A 22,701-nucleotide genomic window follows, 5' to 3' on the forward strand; every position below is an offset into this window, starting at 1 on the left:
TAACCTGGCTCACAGTTTGGCTGTGACTGGCACTTCCGGTGTGGGGGGCTTTTCCTGTATTTTTTGGTCAACCTTTTCCAGGTACCACCTTGTAAGCCATCCTTGGAAAACCACATAATGGCAATACTACTCTTAATTGAGGTCCCTGACGTCTCCCAGGTGTTTCTTACATTGCTTGGTCTGGGCCTCCTTGCTGTTGACTTCTTCCTGCCATAGCATTCGGAGAGAGCAGAGGGTCATGGTTCCCCTCCTCAGGAGGTGGTTCCTGACGCTCTTGAAACTCCTGTTTTTCTCTGTGGTCGCCTTCTGGGTCTTCACATTCAAGTGCTCTCACCCAAGCCTGCCTTTCTTTCTTTCTTCCTTCCTTCTTCCTTTCCTTTCCTTTCCTTTCCTTTCCTTTCCTTCCTTTTTCCTTTCCTTTCCCTTTCCTTTTCCTTTCTTTCCTTTCATTTCCTTTTTGCTTGCCCTCCTTCCTTCCTTCCTTCCTTCCTTCCTTCCTTCCTTCCTTCCTTCCTTCCTTCCTTCCTTCCTTCCTTCTTTCCTTTTCTTTTCTTTTCTTTTCTTTTCTTTTCTTGGTGGAATTTCACTCTTGACGCTCAGACTGGAGTGCGATGGTGCGATCTCGGCTCAGTGCAACCTCCGCCTCCTATGTTCAAGTGATTCTCCTGCCTCAGCCCCTCCAGTAGCTGGGATTACAGGCACCTGCCACCACGCCCGGCTAATTTTTGTGTTTTTACTAGAGATGGGTGCCAGGGTGTGCAGGGGCTTCATGCACAGTTTGCAGCACAGCAGCAAGAGGATGAGCAGGTAGTAGTCCAGGCTGATGAGGCAGGGGTTGGGGATGGAGGCGCTACACAGGCTGGTCTCGAACTCCTGACCTCAGGTGATCCACTTCCCAGAGTGCTGGGATCACAGGCATGAGCCACCTCGCCCGGCCTCACCCAACTCTTTGAACGTGACACTGAGCGTTCTACAAAGATGGCTTTGAAGAGGGCCTGTTGAGGTTGGCATGGAAGCAGCAGCTCTCATGCTTTGGTGAAGCCCATGTCTCCAGTGTCTTCCCCTCCCCAGGGGACCTCACTCCACTTTCATGTGTATGTCTCTCTTTTCAGAGGTGTGAACATGTATGCCATGTTGACCGGGACGCTGCCTTTCACGGTGGAGCCTTTCAGCCTGAGGGCTTTGTACCAGAAGATGGTGGACAAAGAAATGAACCCCCTCCCCACTCAGCTCTCCACAGGTAATGCACCTGCTGTTCTAGATCATGGTTCAGGACTTCTGTTGTGACCAGTTCGGGTCCACCTGTGAAACGGTATTTGTTTTGCAGCAATGGTGTTATGTCTATCCCATGATTGTAAATTTCTTTCTAGTGTTAAATCAAAGTGTCAAGGGGTGGTTGGGTTTCCCGTCTCTTAACGGGCACTCGTGCCTTTCTTTTTATTTATTTATTTATTTATTTATTTAATTATTTATTTATTTATTTATTTATTTATTTATTATTGAAACGGAGTCTCGCTGTTGCCCAGGCTGGAGTACAGTGGTGCGATCTCGGCTCACTGCAAGCTCCGCCTCCCGGGTTCACGCCATTCTCCTGCCTCAGCCTACCAAGTAGCTGGGACTACAGGCGCCCGCAACCTCGCCCGGCTAGCTTTTTGTATTTTTAGTAGAGACGGGGTTTCACCGTGTTAGCCAGGATGGTCTCGATCTCCTGACCTCGTGATCCGCCCGTCTCGGCCTCCCAAAGTGCTGGGATTATAGGCGTGAGCCACCATGCCTGGCCTCGTGCCTTTCACCTGTATCCTTTCCTGTTCCTTTATAATTCTGAACCCCTAACTCCTCCTTCCTCCTTCTGCACAAAACACATAGATCCAAAGGATCTGATATTCTCCATTTGAAAAATAATTGCAGGCTTGATTGTTTTAAAACTCACCATATTATGATGTTGACTTGGAAAAGAGGATTTGTGGTCACATTTCCAATATGTCTACTTTCTGCAATGATTGTCAAGAAATGTTTGTCGCATTGAAGTTGGGGCTGCGATTTGTTTTGTGAGTTGAGTTTTTGAGCCCGTTCAAAAGCTTTTAAGTATATAGAGGTTAAGTTACTTGATTGGACTGAATCATCAGGTGCGTTTGAAAAGTTCTCTCAAGCTTTAGCTGGTTCACATTTCAGTAAACAGTTTGTATTAAGGTTTGGTTTCAGATCCAGTAAATCAGTACAATTTGTTCTTTTGTTTGGTTCACAATTCAAGTTCCTGGCCTTGGCTTGGCTTTGATGAGCATTTAATTGGCTCCTTAGAATAAACTCAGCTTCACTGAGATAAGGCTTTTGACCAAAGAAGAAAGCAGTTATTTAACTGCAACTTATGATATTTATGATAGTTAAAATATAGCATTTTATTTTACTACTGTTATGCATTTTTCTTCTGAGTTTAAAAGCACGCATGAAGCTGACCCTGAATTTATCTTGCCAAGTGGAATCCAAGTGGAGACACATTCTTGTATGCAATGATCTAATTCAGCCCATACTGTCTCCTTAAGGGAGGGGAGAATCTCTGGAGGCTTGAAAGCAAAGGAGGCATTAAGTCCTTGGGAAGATGAGTTACAGCTCTGTCATTATAGAAGAAATATTTCTGCACTGAGAGGCATAACTCTCAGAGTTAGAAAATGTGCAAAATGTCAAACCTATTGTCATATTTAAGTTTTAGAGCTTTCAGAAATGTCGAAAGTGCGGCAGAGCACTCTGAGGTGTGCCCATTCATTCATTCATTCCATATTTCATACTCATTAGCTTATTCCATGAATATGTGTTGTGCACCAATTATGTGCTAGGTGTGTTCTAGATTAAGGAAGACAGAGAACAAACCAGTCTCTACCCTTATAAAGCTTATATATCAGCAGGGGAGGCTAAAAATAAATAAATGGGTAATAAATAAACATGTGTGGTATTTGGTAATGTTAAGTGCTCTAAAGAAAATAAAATAAATTGGGACAAGGGGATAGAGAGTAAAAAGGTTTTTTTTTTTTTTAACAAGTAAGATTATTTTTAAAACTTTTCATTGTGACATAATTGTAGATTCACACACAATTGCTAGAAATAATACAAAGAGATCCAAATAGCCTTCATCCAGTGTATTAGTCCGTTCTCATGCTGCGGATAAAGACATACCCGTGACTGGGTAATTTATAAAGGAAAGGGGTTTAACAGACTCACAGTTCCACGTGGCTGGGGAGGCCTCACAATCATGGTGGAAGATGAAGGAAGAGCAAAGGGACGTCTCAGATGATGGCAGGCAAGAGAGCTTGTGCAGGGGAAATCCTATTTATAAAACCATCAGATCTCGTGAGACTTATTCACTACCATGAGAACAGCATGAACTGCCCCCATGATTCAGTTATCTCCACCTGGCCCCGCCCTTGACATGTGGGGATTATTACAGTTCGAGGTGAGATTTGGGTGAGGACACAGCCAAACCGTATCACCCAGTTTCCCTCGATAGTAATATGGTATATAACTGTGGTATAATATCACCACTGGAAAATTAACATTGGTAAAATCCACTGACCTTGTTCAGATTTCACAAGTTTTACCTACACTTATATGTGTGGGTGTATATTAGTTCTATGGAGTTTTATCACATGAGTAATTTGTGTGACAGCCACCACAGTCAAGATGCAAGACAGTTCCCTCACAAGCTTCCCTTGTGCTGCTCCCCTGTAGCCACAGCCACCTCCCTTCCTCCTGCTCTCCCTAAGCCCTGTCAGCCACCACCCTGTATCATCTGTAATTTTGTCATTTCAAAAATGTTATATGTAAATCACTTTTTTTCCCACAAAGCATAATTTCCCTGAGATAATCTGAGTTGTTTCTTTTTATTGGTGAGTAGTATTCCCCGGTGTGGATATACCACTGTTTGTTTCACCGTTCACCCACTGAAGGACCGTTGTTTTATTCAAGTGACCCATAACAAAGGACAATAGGAGGATGAATGTACCCCCACAGTTGGGAAAGGCAGATAGTGCTGTCTTTGAGCCTGATGAGAGGCTGAGGAGCTGGACAACTGCTGATCTGCTGCCACTTCATTGTATGAGTCAGAATAGACCAGGTTATGCTGCAGTAACGATCAACCCCCAAGTCTTAGTGGCTCAGGACCACAAAGGTTTTTTTCTCACTCATGCTACATCTCAATTGAGAGTTGGATCAAACGTTGAAAGGTTCTGCCCAGCCAAGGGCCCAAGGCTGATGGAGCAGCCACCATTTCCAGCATTTCTGGTTCATGCAGAGGGAGAAAGGGAAAGAGAAAGAGAAGCTCTTTCACCAGCAATTAAATCTTCCACCAATCTTCCAGATGTAAGTGGAAGCTTTCTAAAACATGGCACATGGCTTCACCCAACTAAAGAGAATGGGGCAGTGCAACCCTACCATGTGCGCTGAAAGTGAAAAGCCAGAAATATTTGTTGATTAGCGTTAGCATGAGCCCCACACAGCTGTGGGAAAAGGAGCAGACAAGCACAGGTAGGTTAAGAACACAAGAAAATCAGCCTCATTGCTTCAGAACCATACCTTGTTTTTACTTTCAATAACATTATACAATCTTAGCAGGCTGAGCTCTAAGTGTTTTGTTTTGTTTTTTTTTTTTTTATTGTGAAAATTAAATTTAACCTTAAAGAAGCAAGAGTTGCAGTTCTGAAGATGTTAAAAGATAATCTAAAAGTAGTCCCAAAGAAGATATATTAAAAATGTTTCCAGCAATTTCAGCATCACTGGAATTGCCGTCCAACCTCACATAGCTCCTGCTTTGAGCGGACAGCTTTGCGTTGGCCTTAAGCTCTGTGTGTGCTTGTTAAAGATCTTCACATTCCTGCAGGACTTTGTTGTCTTGACTTGTCAAGCATGAATTGCATTTCTATATCTGATTTTCTAATTAGGGAATCTGATGCTCTCCCCATCTCCCCCTTTTTAAAATAACTATTGGGATATAGAAATATCTTTTTTCAACTAGGATTGAAATCCTTTGAGCCAGGTCCCAAGTGAAGTGTTTGCACATGATAGATGCTCAGGGAATCTAGGTTGCTGACTCTGGTGTTAACGTGCCTGTGTGACCTGGAAAGGTGGCCCGTAGATTATTTTGATGACTCAGGATTGGGAATTGTCCTGATCCAGTAGGGCCCAGAGCAGTGCACCAGCTGCTGAGGCAGCCCAGGGAGTCTTATCTGGTTTATAGAGTGAATGTCTTCAGATTTGAGTACCAGCTGCTGCCCTTCTGACAGCCTCCCATTTTTCCCATCCTTTGCACCCCACCAAGTTTATCTCCTCTCCCTTCCAACCAGCCTGGCCCTGCTTATATCCGAAAATACTAGCTTACCAGTAACATGAGTAGCTGCCATTTATTGAGTAATCCTTTGTAGGTGTTTTTCATGTGGTGTTGTTTTTATACAGTCCTGCAAGGTAAGTCCCTGTTTACCAGTGAGGAAATTGAGTCTCAGAGAGATTAAGTCTGCTTGACTGAAAACCTAGATTTTCCTACCATGCAGTGTTATTTCACTCTTCTCTCATTTTAGTTAGTATAAGATGCACCCCCCTACAAAAAGTTGGAGGTATTATCTATTGTCTGTATGTCCTTATGTTTTGAGTAATGTCAATCCAAATAGAAAATATGCCAGTTTTACTGTACCTCACTAATGCACATCTTTATTAATTGGATGACTCTGTCATTCATATTTGTTTTTGTTTTTGTCTAAGACAAGGTTTCACTGTGTTGTCCTGGCTGGAGTGCAGTGGCACAATCATGGCTCACTGCAGCCTCAACCTCCCAGACCAAGCAATCTTCCTGCCTCAGCCTCCCAAGTAGCTGGGACTGCAGGCGCATGCCACCATGCCCAGCTAATTTTTTTGTGGGGGGGTATTTTTTATAGAGAGAGGGTCTCCCTATGTTGCTCAGGCTGGTCTTGAACTCCTGGGCTCAAGCAATCCTCCTGCGTCAGACTCCCAGACTGCTGGGGAGTCTGAGGTGACTCAGGCATGAGCTACTGCACCTGGCCCTGTCACTCATACATGTAATTATCATATCTATGAATTCCACTGCTCTTTTTGAAGATTAAGTTGGAAGATTTTTTACCAAACCTGAGTTGAAAACAGCATTATTGCCCTTGTGGATCCACAGAACACGCTTCCAAAGAACTGCCCTTCATTCATCTCTGTCATGCCGTTTGCAAACTTAAGCTTCGAGGGCCTTTCTAAGTCTCTCTTGTACACACTTTCTTTTTGCTTGTTGGCACTTGTATGTCACAGAATAGCAAATGCCTTTTATGGCTGAGCAATTTTTCAGACTGCTTCCCTTTTCATCACTACACCACAACGCTGGCATTTATAATGCATTCCAAGCAGTCAGTTCAGGTTATGATGGTTTTGTGCCGTGAATTCTTCAAAGTCAAGCTGGAGGAGAAGCGTTAGCTTTCATGAGGGTTAGGCCAGTGCTAATGACGATGTCCAAGAAGGCATGATGATCAGATTATCAAACAGTTCTTTAGCTTGGGAAGTGATGAGGAGGGAGCTTTGAGCGGGGAGGAGTCTCTATTTGCATCTATCAGGCTACGCTAATGTGAAAAGTCTGATGACTTTGCCTGTCACCTGCAGCCGTTTCATTTGGTACCGTGTTTAGGTGCTCACACAAGCCAGTCCAGACTTTGGAAAGCTGATGACTCGTGAAAGAAAGTGGGATTTGCGATGGAGGAAGGTGTGCTGTGTGTTACGTTGAGCAGGGTGGTACTATTTTTCCGGGCTTGAGTGGAGAACCTCACTGTTATCTCAGAGAGGTGGAGGGCAGTGTGTGGCCTGTGGCCATGCCTGGCATGGCTTTCCAGGATGGTGAGGAATATTTTAATCTCTCTTGCTTATAAGGCATAGGGGTTTTCAGGACCCTAAAACAAACTTCAAAGAGCTCTAAGGATATTCTCAAAGTCCTTTTTGGATAGTAACGCAATGTCTATGACGTCCAAAGGAAGAAAATTCGTCAGTGGAGATTTGAACTAAAATTACTTGTGCTCATCAGCAGTTTTTGAGGATGCAGAGTGCTCGGTTATGAAAATAGAACAAAAATGCACATCCAGTTTGTCCTTAGCACTTCTGGTTCATCATACTTTGAAAAAGCCTGGACTGTTGCCCAAGTCCTTTGACGCAACCCTGGGTTGTTGCCCAAGTCCTTTGAGGGTAAGCAACAGCAATGTCTCAGAAAACATTAACTCACCAGCCCACCCACTCTGATTCATTAAGCCCTCTTCTTCTTTATCTGACCAATAGATGCCCCCAGTTAAGATCTAAGTGACTCTTCCAATGCAGGGATGTTAAGGTAAGCGAGATAGACATTCTGCAAAGCAGAGATCTGTTTGATTTTTGGGTTATTAAAGAACATGGATGAAGCTGGAGGCCATTATCCTTAGCAAACTAACACAGGAACAGAAAACCAAATACTGCACATTCTCACTTATAAGTGGGAGCTAAGTATAACCAAGAGGACACCATGGACACCAAGAGGGGAATAATAGACACTGGGGTCTACTTGAGGGTGGAGGGTGGAAGGAGAGAGAGGAACAGAAAAAATAACTATTGGGTACTAGGATTAGTACCTGGGTGATGAAATAACCTGTACAACAAACTCCCATGACACGAGTTTGCCTATATAACAAACCTGCACGTGTACCCCCGAACCTAAAATAAAAGTTAAAAACAATTTTTTTTTTTTTTTTTTTTTTTAGAGTTTTAGCTGGGTATCGAGCGATATCACTTACAGTGGTAAATGTACCTCATGGTCTCCACGCATGCATTTCTACCCACACCACTGTTATTTTTTTTTTTTTTTTAAATTTTGAGATGGAATCTCTCTGTGCTGCCCAGGCTGGAGTGCAGTGGCATGATCTCAGCTCACTGCAACCTCTGTCCCCTGGGTTCAAGCAATTCTACCACCTCAGCCTCCCAAGTAGCTGGGATTACAGGTGTGCACCACCATGCCCGGCTAATTTTTGTATTTTTAGTAGAGGTGGGGTTTCTCCATGTTGGTCAGGCTGGTCTTGAACTCCTGACCTTAGGTGATCGACTCACCTCGGCCTCCCAAAGTGCTGGGATTATAGTCGTGAGCCTCCGCTCCTGGCAATATTTCCTTTTTTCAAAATTTCAGTATGTTTTTGGGGAACAGGTGGTTTTTGGTTACATGGATAAGTTCCTTAGTGGTGATTTCTGCGATTTTGGTGCATCCATCACCTGAGGAGTGTACACTGTACCCAATGTGTAGTCTATTATCCCTCACCGCCTCCTACCCTTCCCTCCAAGTCCCCTAAGTCCATTGTGTCATTCTTATGCCTTTGCACCTTCATAGCTTAGTTCCCACTTATAAGTGAGAACATACAATGTTTGATTTTCCATTCCTGGGTTACTTCACTTAGAATAATGATCTCAGCTCCATCCAGGTTGCTGCAAATGCCATTACTTTGTTCCTTTTTATGACTGAGTAGCGTTCCTTGGTGTGTGTGTGTGTGTGTATATATGACATATATGACATAAATATAACATGTATATGACATATATATATATCATATATATAGTCACATTTTCTTTCCTTTTTTTTTTTTTTTTTTTGAGATAGAGTCTCACTGTGTCCCCCAGGCTGGAGTGCAGTGGTGCGATCTCAGCTCACTGCAATCTGCCTCCCGGGTTCATGCCGTTCTCCTGCCTTAGCCTCCCCAGCAGCTGGGACTACAGGTGCCTGCCACCACGCCCAGCTAATTTTCTGTATTTTTAGTAGAGACGGGGTTTCACCGTGTTACCCAGGATGGTCTTGATCTCCTGACCTCGTGATCCACCCGCCTCGGCCTCCCAAAGTGCTGGGATTACAGGCATGAGCCACCGTGCCTGGCCATATGTCACATTTTCTTTATCCACTTGTTAGTTGATGGACATTTGGGCTGGTTCCATATTTTTGCAGTTGTGAATTGTGCTGCTATCAACATGTGTGCAAGTGTCTTTTTCATGTAATGACCTATTTTCCTTTGGGTAGATACCCAGTAGAGACTACCCACTATTGAAAGGGAGATGACCTGGTAACCTCTTCAACAGTATGGGAACCCACCCTGGTGGTGGGTTGACCATGAAGTTGGCCTGGCTGCATGACCCAGCAAAGATTATTTCTCTTGAGTTGATTCTGGCATCACAACTGGCCCCTTTTTTGATGGTCTAATTTTTACCCTGCAGAAAATGGGTTGAAAAAAGACTCAGCATTTCCTCAAGAACAATGTTAAAATGACAATTTAAAACTTTTGAGAAAGTAAGACATTTTATGACTTCTTGCAAAGAAGATTACCTTAGAACACTGAAAAAATAACTTTGAAGAGAAGGATGGAAAAACTGGGGGAGCAAGCACATTATTATTTTCTGGGGTCTATTATTTGGTATGTTGGAAATCAAGTACAAAGCTACATAAAAGAATTCTTTATATTGCAAGAACATTCTAGCAATACTTTGTAAAATAAGGGCTATAGCATAAGAAAATATCACAGTCCCACAAGTCAAGCAAGACAAACCATCTGCATTTTGAAGTCATCCCTGACATTCTTTGCCCATATGGGGGTATGATGTATATTCTCCTGCTGAACAATTTTGTAGCCTTAGAAGAGCCTTCATGGGCTGGGTGTGGTGGCTCACATACTTAATCCCAATACTTTGGGAGGCTGAGGCAGGAGGATCGCTTGAGCTCAGGGGTTTGAGACCAGCCTGGGCAACTTGGCAAAACCCCATCTCTACCAAAAAAATAAAAAAATTATCCGGGCGTGATGGTGCATGCCTGTAGTCTCACCTACTTGGAAGGCTGAGGTGGGAAGGTCATCTGAGCCAGAGAGATCAAGGCTGCAGCAAGCCATGTTCGCACCTCTGCACTCCAGCCTGGGCGACAGTGTGAGACTGTCTCCAAAATATAAAAAAAAATGAATAAAATAAATACAAAATAAAAGGCTTCATGTGCATTATAAACGCATTTTTACCTCTCATACAGTTGTCTCCATTGTTAAATCATAAAGGATGCAAATATTCTGCTTAGAGATGAATTAGCTTATCTCCAGTGCTTGAATGCATAACAAGTGCTCTGTAAATATTTGTGAAATGAGAGGAAACCCAGGGCATTTAAAACATTGTTTTTGGCCAGGCGCGGTGGCTCACGCCTGTAATCCTAGCACTTTGGGAGCCAAGGTGGGTGGATCACGAGGTCAGGAGTTCAAGGCCAGCCTGGCCAAGATGGTGAAACCCCGTCTCTCCTAAAAATACAAAAATTAGCCCGACGTGGTGGCGGGCACCTGTAATCCCAGCTACTCGGGGGGCTGACACAGAACTGCTTGAACCCGGGAGGCAGCCTGGGTGACAGAGCGAGACTCCATCTCAAAAACACAACACCAACAACAACAACGACAACAACAAAAACATTATTTTTCCCTGGGATGGAAGGAAAAGGGGTGGTAGGGATTTTGTAGGTTTTCAACAGTTTCTCGTATCTTTTCCTTACACACTGTGCTCAGCATGACTAATGTGATACAGTGAACTTCAGGAGGCTTGAAAAAGAAAGACAAAATATATTAGCATCCTGTCCATTTAAGCAGTCCCTAAGAGTCCCCTAAGAGACAGTGCAAAAGGAGGCACCCATCAGGCAGACATGGGTTCACAGTGTGGTTTTCACTAGAACTTTTTACACAAACTAGGATTTTAAAGTCTGGGTCACTCATGCAGAGGTTTCATAACACTTTAACCAAAATGTGTGGCGCTCTGGTGTCTTGATAGCCTGATTGACTGCGCTGGGTGGGCGTGGGCTCTGTGCAGCCTGGGTGTGGCATCGTCGAGTTTGGAGAAGAGGTGGGTGGCCATATAGAATGGCTTTAAAGGAAAGGATCAGAAAGCAGGACCTCTCTGGTCTCTTGAGACTCTGAGTGTCCTGTGGTCCTCAGTTGGGAGGTCTAACTTAGGATGCCCGTACACTTCTGGCTTCTCCCTGAGTACCCAAAAACCTTCCTTGCGAGCAGGCATTTTCTGTTTATTTTCTTTCATTCCTGCAAGCCTGTCAGTAGAACATCTCTTTGGCTTACCTATAAGCAACAAGAAAAGACCACAGGTTGTCTTGGGAAACACAGGGAATGGGGAGACCCAAACTGGTTCTTGCTTTATCATGCACCAGTTGCTCCCCTTGGACAGAGAACTTAAATCTTTGGATATGTGGTGTGTCCTTTTTAAAGAGAGAGAGGGAGAAACGGGATTTTTCACATCCCTCCTGTCTGAAGGGAGGTAGGGCTGAAACCAAGCTCTATGAATCCTTGAATCAGAACCCTGCCCAGAGACCCAGAGATCACCCAGCAGTGGCTCGGGATGGGCAGGCGAGGTGGCGAGTCCCCTGTGATGGTGGCTTTCACTGATATCTGCGTTCAGCCTGTAACATGCGCGCATTCTTTCCCGAACGTCTCCCAGGTGCCATCAGTTTCCTGCGCTCTCTCCTGGAACCAGATCCTGTGAAGAGGCCAAATATTCAGCAGGCACTGGCGAATCGCTGGCTGAATGAGAATTACACGGGCAAAGTGCCCTGTAACATCACCTATCCCAACAGGTAATTTCGTGCACCCAGAGGGACTCCTCGGGAGAGATGGGGCGTGTCCTGTGAGCCCCGAGCAGTTCCGGACAGAAAGCTGTCCGCGGCTGAAGGAAAAGCCGTGTTCTCTTGGCTATCTCCCCTTCCCACTAACACCCACACCCACACATCCACAAGAGGAAGCGTAGACAGGGCCACCATGTGCTGTTGTGCCCTGTACCCTGCAGGGGCACCTGGAGGAGGGGTGAATGGAGGCTGACATCCAGGCTTTGAGGGTCTGCGTCTTCCCAGGGGGTGCCTCTTTCTAGTTCACACAAAGGGACCTTTGAGACTAGCTGTTGCCTGAGTGTGTGTGTGTGTGTGTGAGAGAGAGAGAGACAATGTCTATGTCTGCTTGGGTCTCCATGTGCATGGGTGTTGTGTCTGTGTGTATGTGTTGTGTGTTTGTGTTTCTGTGTATAAATTTTTGTGTGTCTGGGTGTGTGTGTGTATGTCTTTGTTTTGTTTTTTGATACATAGTCTGGCTCTGTCACCCAGGCTGGAGTGCGGTGGTGTAATCTCAGCTCACTGCAACCTCTGCCTCCTGGGTTCAAGTGATTCTCTTCCCCAGTCTCCTGAGTAGCTGGGATTACAGGCACGTGCCACCACACCAGGCTAATTTTGTATTTTTAGTAGAGATGGGGTTTTACCATGTTGCCCAGGCTGGTCTTGAACTCCTGACCTCAAGTCATCCGCCTGCCTCGGTCTCCCAAAGTGCTAGAATTTCATATGTGAGCCAACGTGCCCAGCCGGTCTTTGTGTGAATGTGTTTGCGTGTGTGTGATCAGCTCACGAGTCCACCTGCCAACATCAGACAGAAACACATGGGATCACCCCTCCCTTTCCAAACCACCCTTAGATGCCTTCTTCTGCCTTGTTCTTGATGTTTATTTCAGCCCTAAGACCCCTGCTTTAAAATGTGGGAGGCAGGAAGGGAAGGCATAGGAGTCACTCGTTTTAGGCCGGGTGTCCCTGTGGACTTTCCATGAAGGCTCCACTTTATCAGTTTCCATGAGGAGGGTTCTTTAAGCAAAGTTTGCAGACAGGAACCCACAGCACAGGAGCACTGACAGGTTCCCTGTGGCAGCCCATGCTTCTCTATGTTGGTGCGCTAACTACAGATTCAGAAACATTTTTCTTTTTTCTTTTCTTTTTTTTTTTTTTGAGACAGAGCCTCACTCTGTCACCTAGGCTGGAGTGTAGTGGCATAATCATAGCTCGCTACAGCCTCCACCTCTTGAGCTCAAGTGATTCTCCCACCTCAGCTTCCTGAGTAGCTGCGACCATAGGTGTGAGTCACCATGTCAGGCCATTTTTTCTATTTTTCTGCAGAGAAAGGGTTTTGCCATGTTGCCCAGGCTGGTCTCAAACTCCTGCGCTCAAGCGATCCTCCCGCCTCTCAAGGTGCTGGGATTATAGGCTTGAGCCACTGCGCCAGGCCAAAAACATTTCCTTTTATATTTTTTTCTACTCATTTGTCCTGTTTCTAACTAACCTGAGCAAGGGAATGAAGGCCCTTATTTTGGCTGTTTTCGTGCAAATAAGGAGACCACATGGGCTCAGTACCTTCCAAGACTGGGACCCACCTTCCTTCTTCCTTTAGAGCTAGAGTGTCTTGTACATTTGACCAGGCTTGGATGAAGGCAAGAGAACCACTGACCCAGAGGGGCAGATGGGAGACTGAAAGGGCAGAGAAAAGGGTGTCCTGTGTAGTCATGGTTTCAATGCCTAGAAAGGTCTAGAAACACCCGCCAAGCCTTATGAAAGCTGAAGTGCTGAGTCCTTCAAAGAAGATGGCCAGGCAGGGCTCTGCTTGGGGTGGAAGCTCTGGAAAAACTTTAAAGGGGCGTGGGAGTCTGCATCCACACTTCAGTGCCAAATTTACACTCACCGTGCTCAGAGAGGAGGTGGTTTCACTCTGTTGCCATCTAGAATTCTAGCATTTGGCCCATGGGAGGTAATTTAAACAAAGTCTAGGTGACTTAGGTTACCAAGGGAACCTGGAAATAGATTGCTGTTTTCCAATAACAGCTCGATGTGGGCCAGGATCTGAAACAGACACCAGAAATACTACTCTAAAGCGAGGCAGGGAGCAAAGCTGAAAGGACCTTGCCTCATTATCTATACTCATGATGGAGAGCAGCACACAGGTACGCTTTCTGTTAAAGGAGGGGCCTTGGTGGTGGCCACATGAGTCATTAAGCTCATGTAATCACCGCCTAAATGAGCATAATCAATCCACTCAATGTGGCAGCTGCTGGAGAAAGTGGAGCTGGTGTTAGAAAGACGGTGTTTCCCCTCCTTGTTGGCTGCATCTTCATTCACAAAGAATTAGGAGGCGACATCTCATGTTTGTGGCTTTCCCACAGTTTGCAGACAGACTTTGATAGATTAAAACATAAATTCATACTCCTATCCTGTTGTTGCCAGATTAGTGTAATGGTTTTTGCATTTGGACTTGGTCAGCAGCATAATGGCCGCACATGAAGCTGGTTCAGTGGATTGTAAAACGGGCTGAGATCTCGCGTGCTAAGGAAGACAGCACTCCGTGTCTTCTGTTTATGTGAGGCCTGTTGCTCATTTCACACTAGAGGCAAATCAGTGTTTGGTTTTTAAGTAGTGGAACCCGAATTCTTCTTTATTTTTATTTTTTGAGACAGAGTCTCGATCTATTGCCCAGGCTGGAGTGCAGTGGCACAATCTTCGGCTCACTGCAACCTCTGCCTCCTGGGATCAAGCGATTCTCCTGCGTCAGCCTCCTGAGTAGCTGGGATTATAGACATCCACCACCATACTTGGCTGATTTTTGTATTTTTAGTAGAGATGGTGTTTTACCATGTTGCCCAGGCTGGTCATAAACTCCCGGCCTCAAGTGATTCACCTGCTACATCCTCCCAAAGTCCTGGGATTACAGGCGTGAGCCACCACCGTGTCTAGCCTGGAACCAGAATTCTAAGCTGTTGGGGGAGGTACATGATATTTACAGTGTTTATTTTGAAAAACCTTTATCTTTAAGACAAAAAAATGTGTTTTTTATTTTTTTTTTCTGGTTTTACTGGCATGTAGCTAAAGGGAATGAGAACATACAAGCAGAGAAAGGGATATTTTCTTTATAAAGTATATTTTGTAGTTTCCCAACATACCTAGCCCCAGATGTATTTTAAGTGTTGTCAATATTTTCCTTTTGAGAAAGTAAGGAAAATAAAGGTCTCACATTTTACATCACTCTTCTGTAAAGCCTTCTCCTGTGAAGTCATTTCAGCCACCAAGTTGATCTCTTAAAGCAAAGAGAGAAATATCTTTGGAAGTAAATTTTTTATAAATAAGTGTTTATGCCAGTCAGTCAACAGATGTTTGCTAGGTCCCCAGCTCCCCTCCTGATTCAGGTGCAGACCTTTTTTTTCTTTTCTTTTTTTTTTTTTTGTTTGAGACAGGTCTTCCTTCGTAGCCCAGGCTGGAGTGCAGTGGCGCAGTCACAGCTCACTGTGACCTAGAACTCCTGGGCTCGAGCAATCCTCCCACCTTAACTTCCATAGTAGAGGGACTACAGGCATGTGCTACCATCCCCAGCTAAGTGTTTCTATTTTTGTTGTAGAGATGGGGGTTTTGCTGTGTTGCCCAGGCTGGTCTTTTTAAACTCCTGGTCCCAAGCAATCTCCATGCCTCAGTCTCCTAAAGTGCTGGGTTGCAGACATTTGTACAGAGCCAACCTTGCTGCCTCTTTCTGTCTCCCTGCAGGGGCCTGGACAGTCTCTCCACCCCTCCAATTAGCTTTGGAACTGGTGGGAGGGGAGGAGGTTACAGGCAATACAAGACAGAATTAGACCAAATTAGATCCATGGTATCAAAACAGATTGCATGTAAATTTGCTCAATTCAGATAATACCTAGTATTCTGGAACGTTGTACCATTCTCTATGTTATCCAAACATGCAGCCATATACAGATTCGATAAGTGATACTGGAGAGCCCCAGGTTTATGCATTGTTTATTGGAAAATGTTTGAACTATTCCTCTCAGTCCAGAGTCAGTTGACCATTTACATTATGGCAGAGCTCGTTTTTGAAGATACTGTACATAAAAGGCAGAGATGGGGTATCTGCCCCTGTGCATACCCCTCCTTTCCACACTACTGACCTTTCTTCAGAATACCCCATGCCCTCTGGGGGTGCCCTGCTCTTGGGGTTCCCAGGTATTTCCAAACCACTGTTCGCTCTGCATTGTTTTGGTAGACCTCAAGTAGTTATTTTAAAAAACAGACATGTTATTAATATACTTTTTAAACCAGTAATCATGCCCATCCCTCTCCCACCTGTTATCTGGAATGTGTAATTTTGTGGCAAACAGGAATGAGGAAGGCTGACCTCATTGTTTGTTGGGTGTGTTTTCATTTGTTTGTTTTTTGGGACGGCACTTAGGCAAATGGAGCAGAGGGAGAACTGATGTAGGTTACACTGATTGGTGGCAGGCAATGGTCAGGAGACCTCGTTCTGCTCTCGGTGCCCCTGCCAGCCGGCCGTGTGAACTGGGCAAGTTCTCTTCCTACAGGAGAACTTGCATAGTCTCTTCTTCTTTACAATTATGCGGCTACCCTGTGGGGTTTCTCTGGGCATTATAGCTCTGAGGTTCCATCCGAAATGTCTTCAGACCCCTTGACATGGAGGCTAGCAGCTCTCCAGCCAGATAAGCTTGCTTTCTGCTCCAGTTGCCCTCTTTGTATTACTTTATTTATTTATTTATTTATTTATTTATTTATTTATTTATTTATACTTTAAGTTCTAGAGCACATGTGCACAACATGCAGGTTTGCTACATATGTATACATGTGCCATGTTGGTGGGCTGCATCCATTAACTCATCATTTACATTAGGGTATATCTCCTAGTGCTATCCCTCCCCTTTCTCCCACCGCACGACAGGCCTCAGTGTGTGATGTTCCCCACCCTGTGTCCAAGTGTTCTCACTGTTCAGTTCCCACCTATGAGTGAGAAATGCAATGTTTGGTTTTCTGTCCTTGCGACGGTTTGCTCAGAATGCCATCATTCTTTGTATCACTCTTAAGGGATGTAGAATGTTCTTTTGACACAGCCCCACTGCCAACACACACACTCCCTTAGAGCCCTCCCCCTGATTTCTCAGTCTCTGTAGCCATTGGATGATGGTGATGATGATGATGATGATGATGATGATGATGATGGATGTATCTGTTTATTTGGGAAGCAGTGAGCATCTAGACATTGAACCTGGCTGCCGGTTCTTAATTCTAGGGCTGTCACTTCCTGTCTCTGTGACCCTGGACAAGGTACTGCATTGCTGTGGGCTTTGGTTTCGTTATCTGTAAAGTTGGGATAGTGATAGTACCTACTCATAGGACTATCAGGATGACTAAGTGAATTTACATTCTGTCTTCCCCACTGGGAGGGTGAACAAATGAATGGGTAGATGAATGAAGCCTGGTATTTCTTTGCCAATGTGTCCCAAGGAGTTTATCGTCATAGTACCCCTGTGGAGTAGCTTTAACTGTCTTCCTCTGAGAGCACCCCACTTTGCAGCTGAGCCCTGGACCCCCCATGTAAGAACTTATGAGCTCTTTCTGTTCCTCTAAACATGACTTAGCTAGTTTCTGAATACCTTCCTTTTCCATCCCAAAAACCAGAGTCCAGGTGGCTTCTGTCCATGGCAACAAATACATTTTAAGGAAAGAATGTGTGATCATAAGGAAATCTGGGGGACAGTTGGGAGATTTAAATATAATCGGGGTATTAGCTGATATTAAGTGATTATTAAAATTTTATTGAGTATGTTGATGGTATTGTGGTTCTGCAGGGGACATCTTTGGATTTTGAAGGTGCACACTGAAGAGTTAAGGGGTAAAATGTCATGATGTTTGTAATTTAAAATACTTCAGCAAAAAAAAAAAAAAAAAATGCAAGTATGGCAAAGTGATCACTGGTACATCCAGATGATGGTATACGTAAAGTGATTGCACTATTTCTCCACTTTTCTGAATACATGAACATTTTCAAAATAAAAACTCAAGTCAATGAACGAATGAGTGAATGAATGAAGCTGATTCTGCCCAGGGGGTCTGTGTGGGACTCTCCGTGAAGTGCAGGGGTGACTGGTCCTCTCTCTCTCTGCGCCTGGCAGGATTTCTCTGGAAGACCTGAGCCCGAGCGTCGTGCTGCACATGACCGAGAAGCTGGGTTACAAGAACAGCGACGTGATCAACACCGTGCTCTCCAACCGCGCCTGCCACATCCTGGCCATCTACTTCCTCTTAAACAAGAAACTGGAGCGCTATTTGTCAGGGGTAAGTGCGACCCTAGAGGCGATCGTCTCTGCTGTCTGTGGAAAAAAGAGCTCCTACACCCAAAGTGTTTCTCGGTTGCTGACACTTGATCCAAGCTGCTAATTTAATCTAATGTGAGGCTGAGTTTTCTGAATGTGGGATAAAGTCGTAGCTAAACCTGCTTCTCAGGGAGTGCCTTTTATCTGCAATGTTTTTCAAATACTCTCCCACCAAGTTAAGCCCTGGGCAGAATTGGGAGGGGTTCAAGCCTCTTTTCCCTTCAACAGCTTCTCTGTTGCCTTTTTGTTGCTGTTGTTCTGCTGCCTCTTAGCTCTTCGAGTTCCCCACGCTGTGGGCATTGGAGGGTTCTCTGGTCATAAAACTTAGGTAGCAGTGCCTCCCGGGCATTTGTCTCTAAACTATGGTACTATATATGAGAAAGCCACTATTGAGGTTTAACTTCTCCAGAAAATAAGGAAGTCAGGCCAGGGTTCCCTGGCCTGACTCTGACACCTTCCCTCAGTGAGAGTGTCAGAAAGTCCAAGTGTCCGGTGTCACCTGTGAGGTACATTTGGAGTTTCCACAGCGTGGAGTGGATGGTGGGACCATGACACCCTGTCCCCTTCATCATTTTTGCCACAAGCAGTTTCAGTGTGCCTGGGTAAGGGAATGTATGTGCCTTAAATCGTCTCTCTCCAAATGGACAATGGCTTAAAAAGAATTCTGCAAATTGGATCCAAGACAATATGGAGTCTGCATACAGTAGCTCATGCTTTTACTCAGAATGGTGGGTGCTGACCAGCTCTAACAGGGAGTCAGCTGAAGAAATTCAGAATTGCCAGGAAGCCCATCTGAAATTTTACTGAGTGTTCACGGGACCATCTTCACCCTGGGCCTGTTGCACCTTGACATCTGATGACGTGGAGTTGTCACTGTTAGGGAGACATTTACCTTCCAGAACGTGTGCTATTTGAAGTCACGTGATAACCCAATATGTCACTAAATTTTACTAGAAAATAGGCTTAGAAGCCTTTCTGAGGTTTCTGTATGAGAGCCAAAGATGAAAAATCTACCAGCAGTTGGGGAAATGATATTCTCGCTGGCATGGTGGAGATGGCCAAATTAATAACCAGAGGACAAGGTGGTCTGTGTGTGTCTTTTGTTAGCAAATCGATTTGAGAGCCATCTAGAAAACATTGCTGAACAGACGAAGATGCTCCATGGGAGGTTGGTTAAACATTTGGCTGAAGGTACAGATGTTTTTAAGCTGATTTAGCTCAGAATATTGGCCAGATTTTGCTTCCGCACGAAATTATCCACAGAACTACATTTTTTTTTTTTTTTTTTTGTGAACCACCAAAGGAAAGATCTACATGAGAAGAAATACTTTCAACAGTAAAAAGCCTTAACAATGTTTTATGGGGGGAAAAACGTGCTGTGTACGATAGGGTGGCACCTCTCTGATGGGGACAGAGTCACGCTTTGAGTTAGATTTCACAGATGGTGTCACGGTGGCTGCCTTCATCATAGAAGGCTGCTGGAGAGGAGATGTCAAATCCAGAAAGACAGGACTTTCAACATATAGTATATTATTTATTTTATTTTATTATATGTTGAGGAGAGATTAAGAAAATCTCTTGTATCACACAGCAGTTCTCTGTTCTCTCATCACGAGGAACATAAAAGACATGCTGGACTTGAAGGTGTTTCTCTCTCATTTCTCTTTTTTTAATTTTTTTTTCTTTTTTTTTTTGAGACAGAGTCCCACTGTGTCACCTAGGCTGGAGTGCAGTGGGACGATCTCAGCTCACTGCAACCTCTGCCTCGCAGGTTCAAGTGATTCTCCTGCCTCAGCCTCCTGAGTAGCTGGGACCTCAGGCACGTGCCACCAGGCTTGGCTAATTTTTGTATTTTTAGTAGAGATAGAGTTTTGCCATACTGGCCAGGCTGGTCTCAAACTCCTGACCTCAAGTGATCCTCCTACCTCAGCCTCCCAAAGTGCTGGGATTATAGGCGTGAGCCAAAGCACCTGGCCCTCTTTTTTTTTTTTTTCTTTTGAGATGAGGTCTCACTCTGTCACCCAGGTTAGAGTGCAGTGGCATGATCTCGGCTCACTGCAACCTCTGCTTCCTGGGTTCAAGCGATTCTCCCACCTCAGCGTCCTGAGTAGCTGGGACTACAGGCACGCACCACCATGACCAGCTAATTTTTGTATTTTTGGTAGAGACGGGGTTTTGCCATGTTGCCCAGGCTGGTCTTGAATTCCTGAGTTCAAGCAATCTGCCCACCTTGGCCTCCCAAAGTGCTGGGAATACAGGTGTGAGCCACCGTGCCCCGCCTCATTTCTCTTTTGTAAAAAGACCATATTCCCTAAACTTCTTTCTCATACTTCAAAATTTCTATTTATTATATATCTTATAGTGTACATGATATAGTCGTACAATGTTACATGCTTATAATTTATAAATGTGCATATATTGTAGGTGCCTGCTTACAAGTTTCTCACACATAAGGGATCAGGGTCATACCATTTGGACACCACCATGCTATAGAGGAGAAAAGTTAAGAATTTAAATAGTCTTCAGATAAAAGGAAGAAAAGAGGGTTAATGCACTGATTTTCTTTTTCAGGTGATGAATACTGTTCAAAACTTAGTTATTCAAATGTGTTTTCATGAAACTGACTATATCATAAAGTTCATGATTTCACTTATTAGAGAATGACATTGCTACTTTCTCAAGTAAGTTAACAGTTCCGAACACTCTCCTTTTGGTGGAACTAGTTCTTCAGGTGCTGACCAAGTAAGATGGAGGGTCTTAGGTTTTAAAAACCTTTCCTATAGTTACTTCTACATTTAGAGATACAAGCTTTTGTCATTCACGCTCTTCTTAAACAATCAACATAGCTCATGCCAAGCAAGAGAGACATTTTGTCAGAAGCTTTTTTGTCTTTTAAAAACAAAACAAAACAAAACAAAACTAAAAGAGTCTCACTCTATCGCCCAGGCTGGAGTGCAGTGGCACAATCATGGATCACTGGAGCCTCGACCTCCTGGGCTCAAGCAATCCTTTCTATAGTCCCAGCTACTCAGGAGGCTGAGGCAGGAGGATCGCTTGAGCCTGGTAAGTCGAGGCTAATTTTATTTTTTGTAGAGAGGGGTTTCGCCATGTTGTCCTGGCTGGTCTCGAACTCCTGGGCTCAAGCAGTCCGCCCGCCTAGGCCTCCCAAAGCACTGGGATTACAGGCATGAGCCACTGTGCCTGGCCTAAAGCTCTTAGGCTGTGTCCTGATGCGCCTGGATGTATTGCCAGCTGCTACATTTCTGCCTGTCTCCTTTGCCCAGTATCAGGGTTGGGAGTGTTGCAAAGCAGAGTGGGGCTTTGTCTTCTGAGAACATTCTCTGGAAACTCAGCTGGTGTCATTCTAACTGGAAAAGGTTTGGGGGTAGTTTTCAATTAAATTTATTTAATTGACAAAAAAAATTGTATGTATTTATCCTGTGCAGCATGATGCTTTGAAATATATATACATTGTGGAATGGCTAAATCAAGCTAAATAAATATGTATAATAACCACACAAATTTATCATTTATTTGTGGTGAGACCATTGAAAATCTACTCTCTTAGCAATTTACAAGAATAAATACACTGTTATTAACTATAGTCACCACATTGTTTAATAGTGTCTTGAATTTTTTTCCTCCTGTTTAACTGAAATCTTGTATCTTTTGACCAATATCTCTTCTGCCCACTTCCCCCAACCTTCTTCAGCCCCTGGTAACCATCATTCTACTCTCTACTTCTATGACCTACACTTTTTAGATTCCATGTATAAGTGAGATCATGCACGATTTGTCTTTCTGTGCCGGGCTTCTTTCACTTAGCATTATGTCCTCTAGGTTCATCTATATTGTCAAAAATGACAGAATTTCTGTCTTTTTTAAGGTTGAATAGTTTTCCATTATATATATGTACCACACACTTTCTTCATTCATTCATCTGTTGATGACACAATAGCCATTTCTTGGCTATTGTAAATAATGCTGCATTGAACATGGGGTGGGGGTGCATATGTGTCTTCAACATATTGATTTCATTTCCTTTGGATATAGACCCAGAAGTGGAATTGCTGGATTATATGGTAGTTCAACTTTTAATTTTTTGAGGAACTATACTGATTTCTATAATGGTTGTACTAATTTACATTCCCACCAACAGTGTGCAAAGGTTCTTTCTTCTCCACATCCTCTCCAACATGTGGTATCTTCCATCGTTATGATAAAAGCTATTCTTACAAGTGTGAGGCAGTATCTCATTGTGGCTTTAATTTGCATTTCCCTTATGATTGGTGATACTGAGCAATACCTATTGGCCATTTCTTTTTTTTGAAAGAGAGTCTCACTCTGTCCCCAGGCTGGAGTGCAGTGGCGTGATCTCGGATCACTGCAACCTCTAGCTCCCGGGTTCAAGCTATTCTCCTGCCTCAGTCTCCTGAGTAGCTGGGACTACAGGTGCGCGCCACCATGCCTGGCAAATTTTTGTATTTTAAGTAGAGACAGGGTTTCACTATGTTGGCCAGGCTGGTCTTGAACTCCTGACCTTGTGGCCCACCCGCCTCGGCCTCCCAAAGTGCTGGGATTATAGGCATGAGCCACCACACCGGGCCTAAGTTGTCGTCTTCTTTTTTTTTTTTTTGAGATGGAGTCTGGCTCTGTCACCAAGCTGGAGTGCAGTGGCGCGATCTCAGCTCACTGCAACCT

At 44.3% G+C, this 22,701-nt stretch overlaps 1 protein-coding gene across 1 annotated transcript in view; it reads left to right on the forward strand.

The window, feature by feature from the left end:
- HUNK (hormonally up-regulated Neu-associated kinase) overlaps positions 1 to 22,701 on the forward strand; it is a 126,236-nt gene that overhangs the window by 83,653 nt on the left and 19,882 nt on the right. The window contains exons 5-7 of the mRNA XM_030915155.1: positions 1,113 to 1,240; positions 11,494 to 11,629; positions 17,800 to 17,962. Of these exons, the coding sequence (XP_030771015.1) occupies positions 1,113 to 1,240; positions 11,494 to 11,629; positions 17,800 to 17,962 (427 nt within the window). The remainder of the gene's footprint in view (positions 1 to 1,112; positions 1,241 to 11,493; positions 11,630 to 17,799; positions 17,963 to 22,701) is intronic.

This window comes from Rhinopithecus roxellana, chromosome 13 (assembly GCF_007565055.1).
Source record: "Rhinopithecus roxellana isolate Shanxi Qingling chromosome 13, ASM756505v1, whole genome shotgun sequence".
In the NCBI taxonomy this organism is placed as follows: Eukaryota; Metazoa; Chordata; class Mammalia; order Primates; family Cercopithecidae; genus Rhinopithecus; species Rhinopithecus roxellana.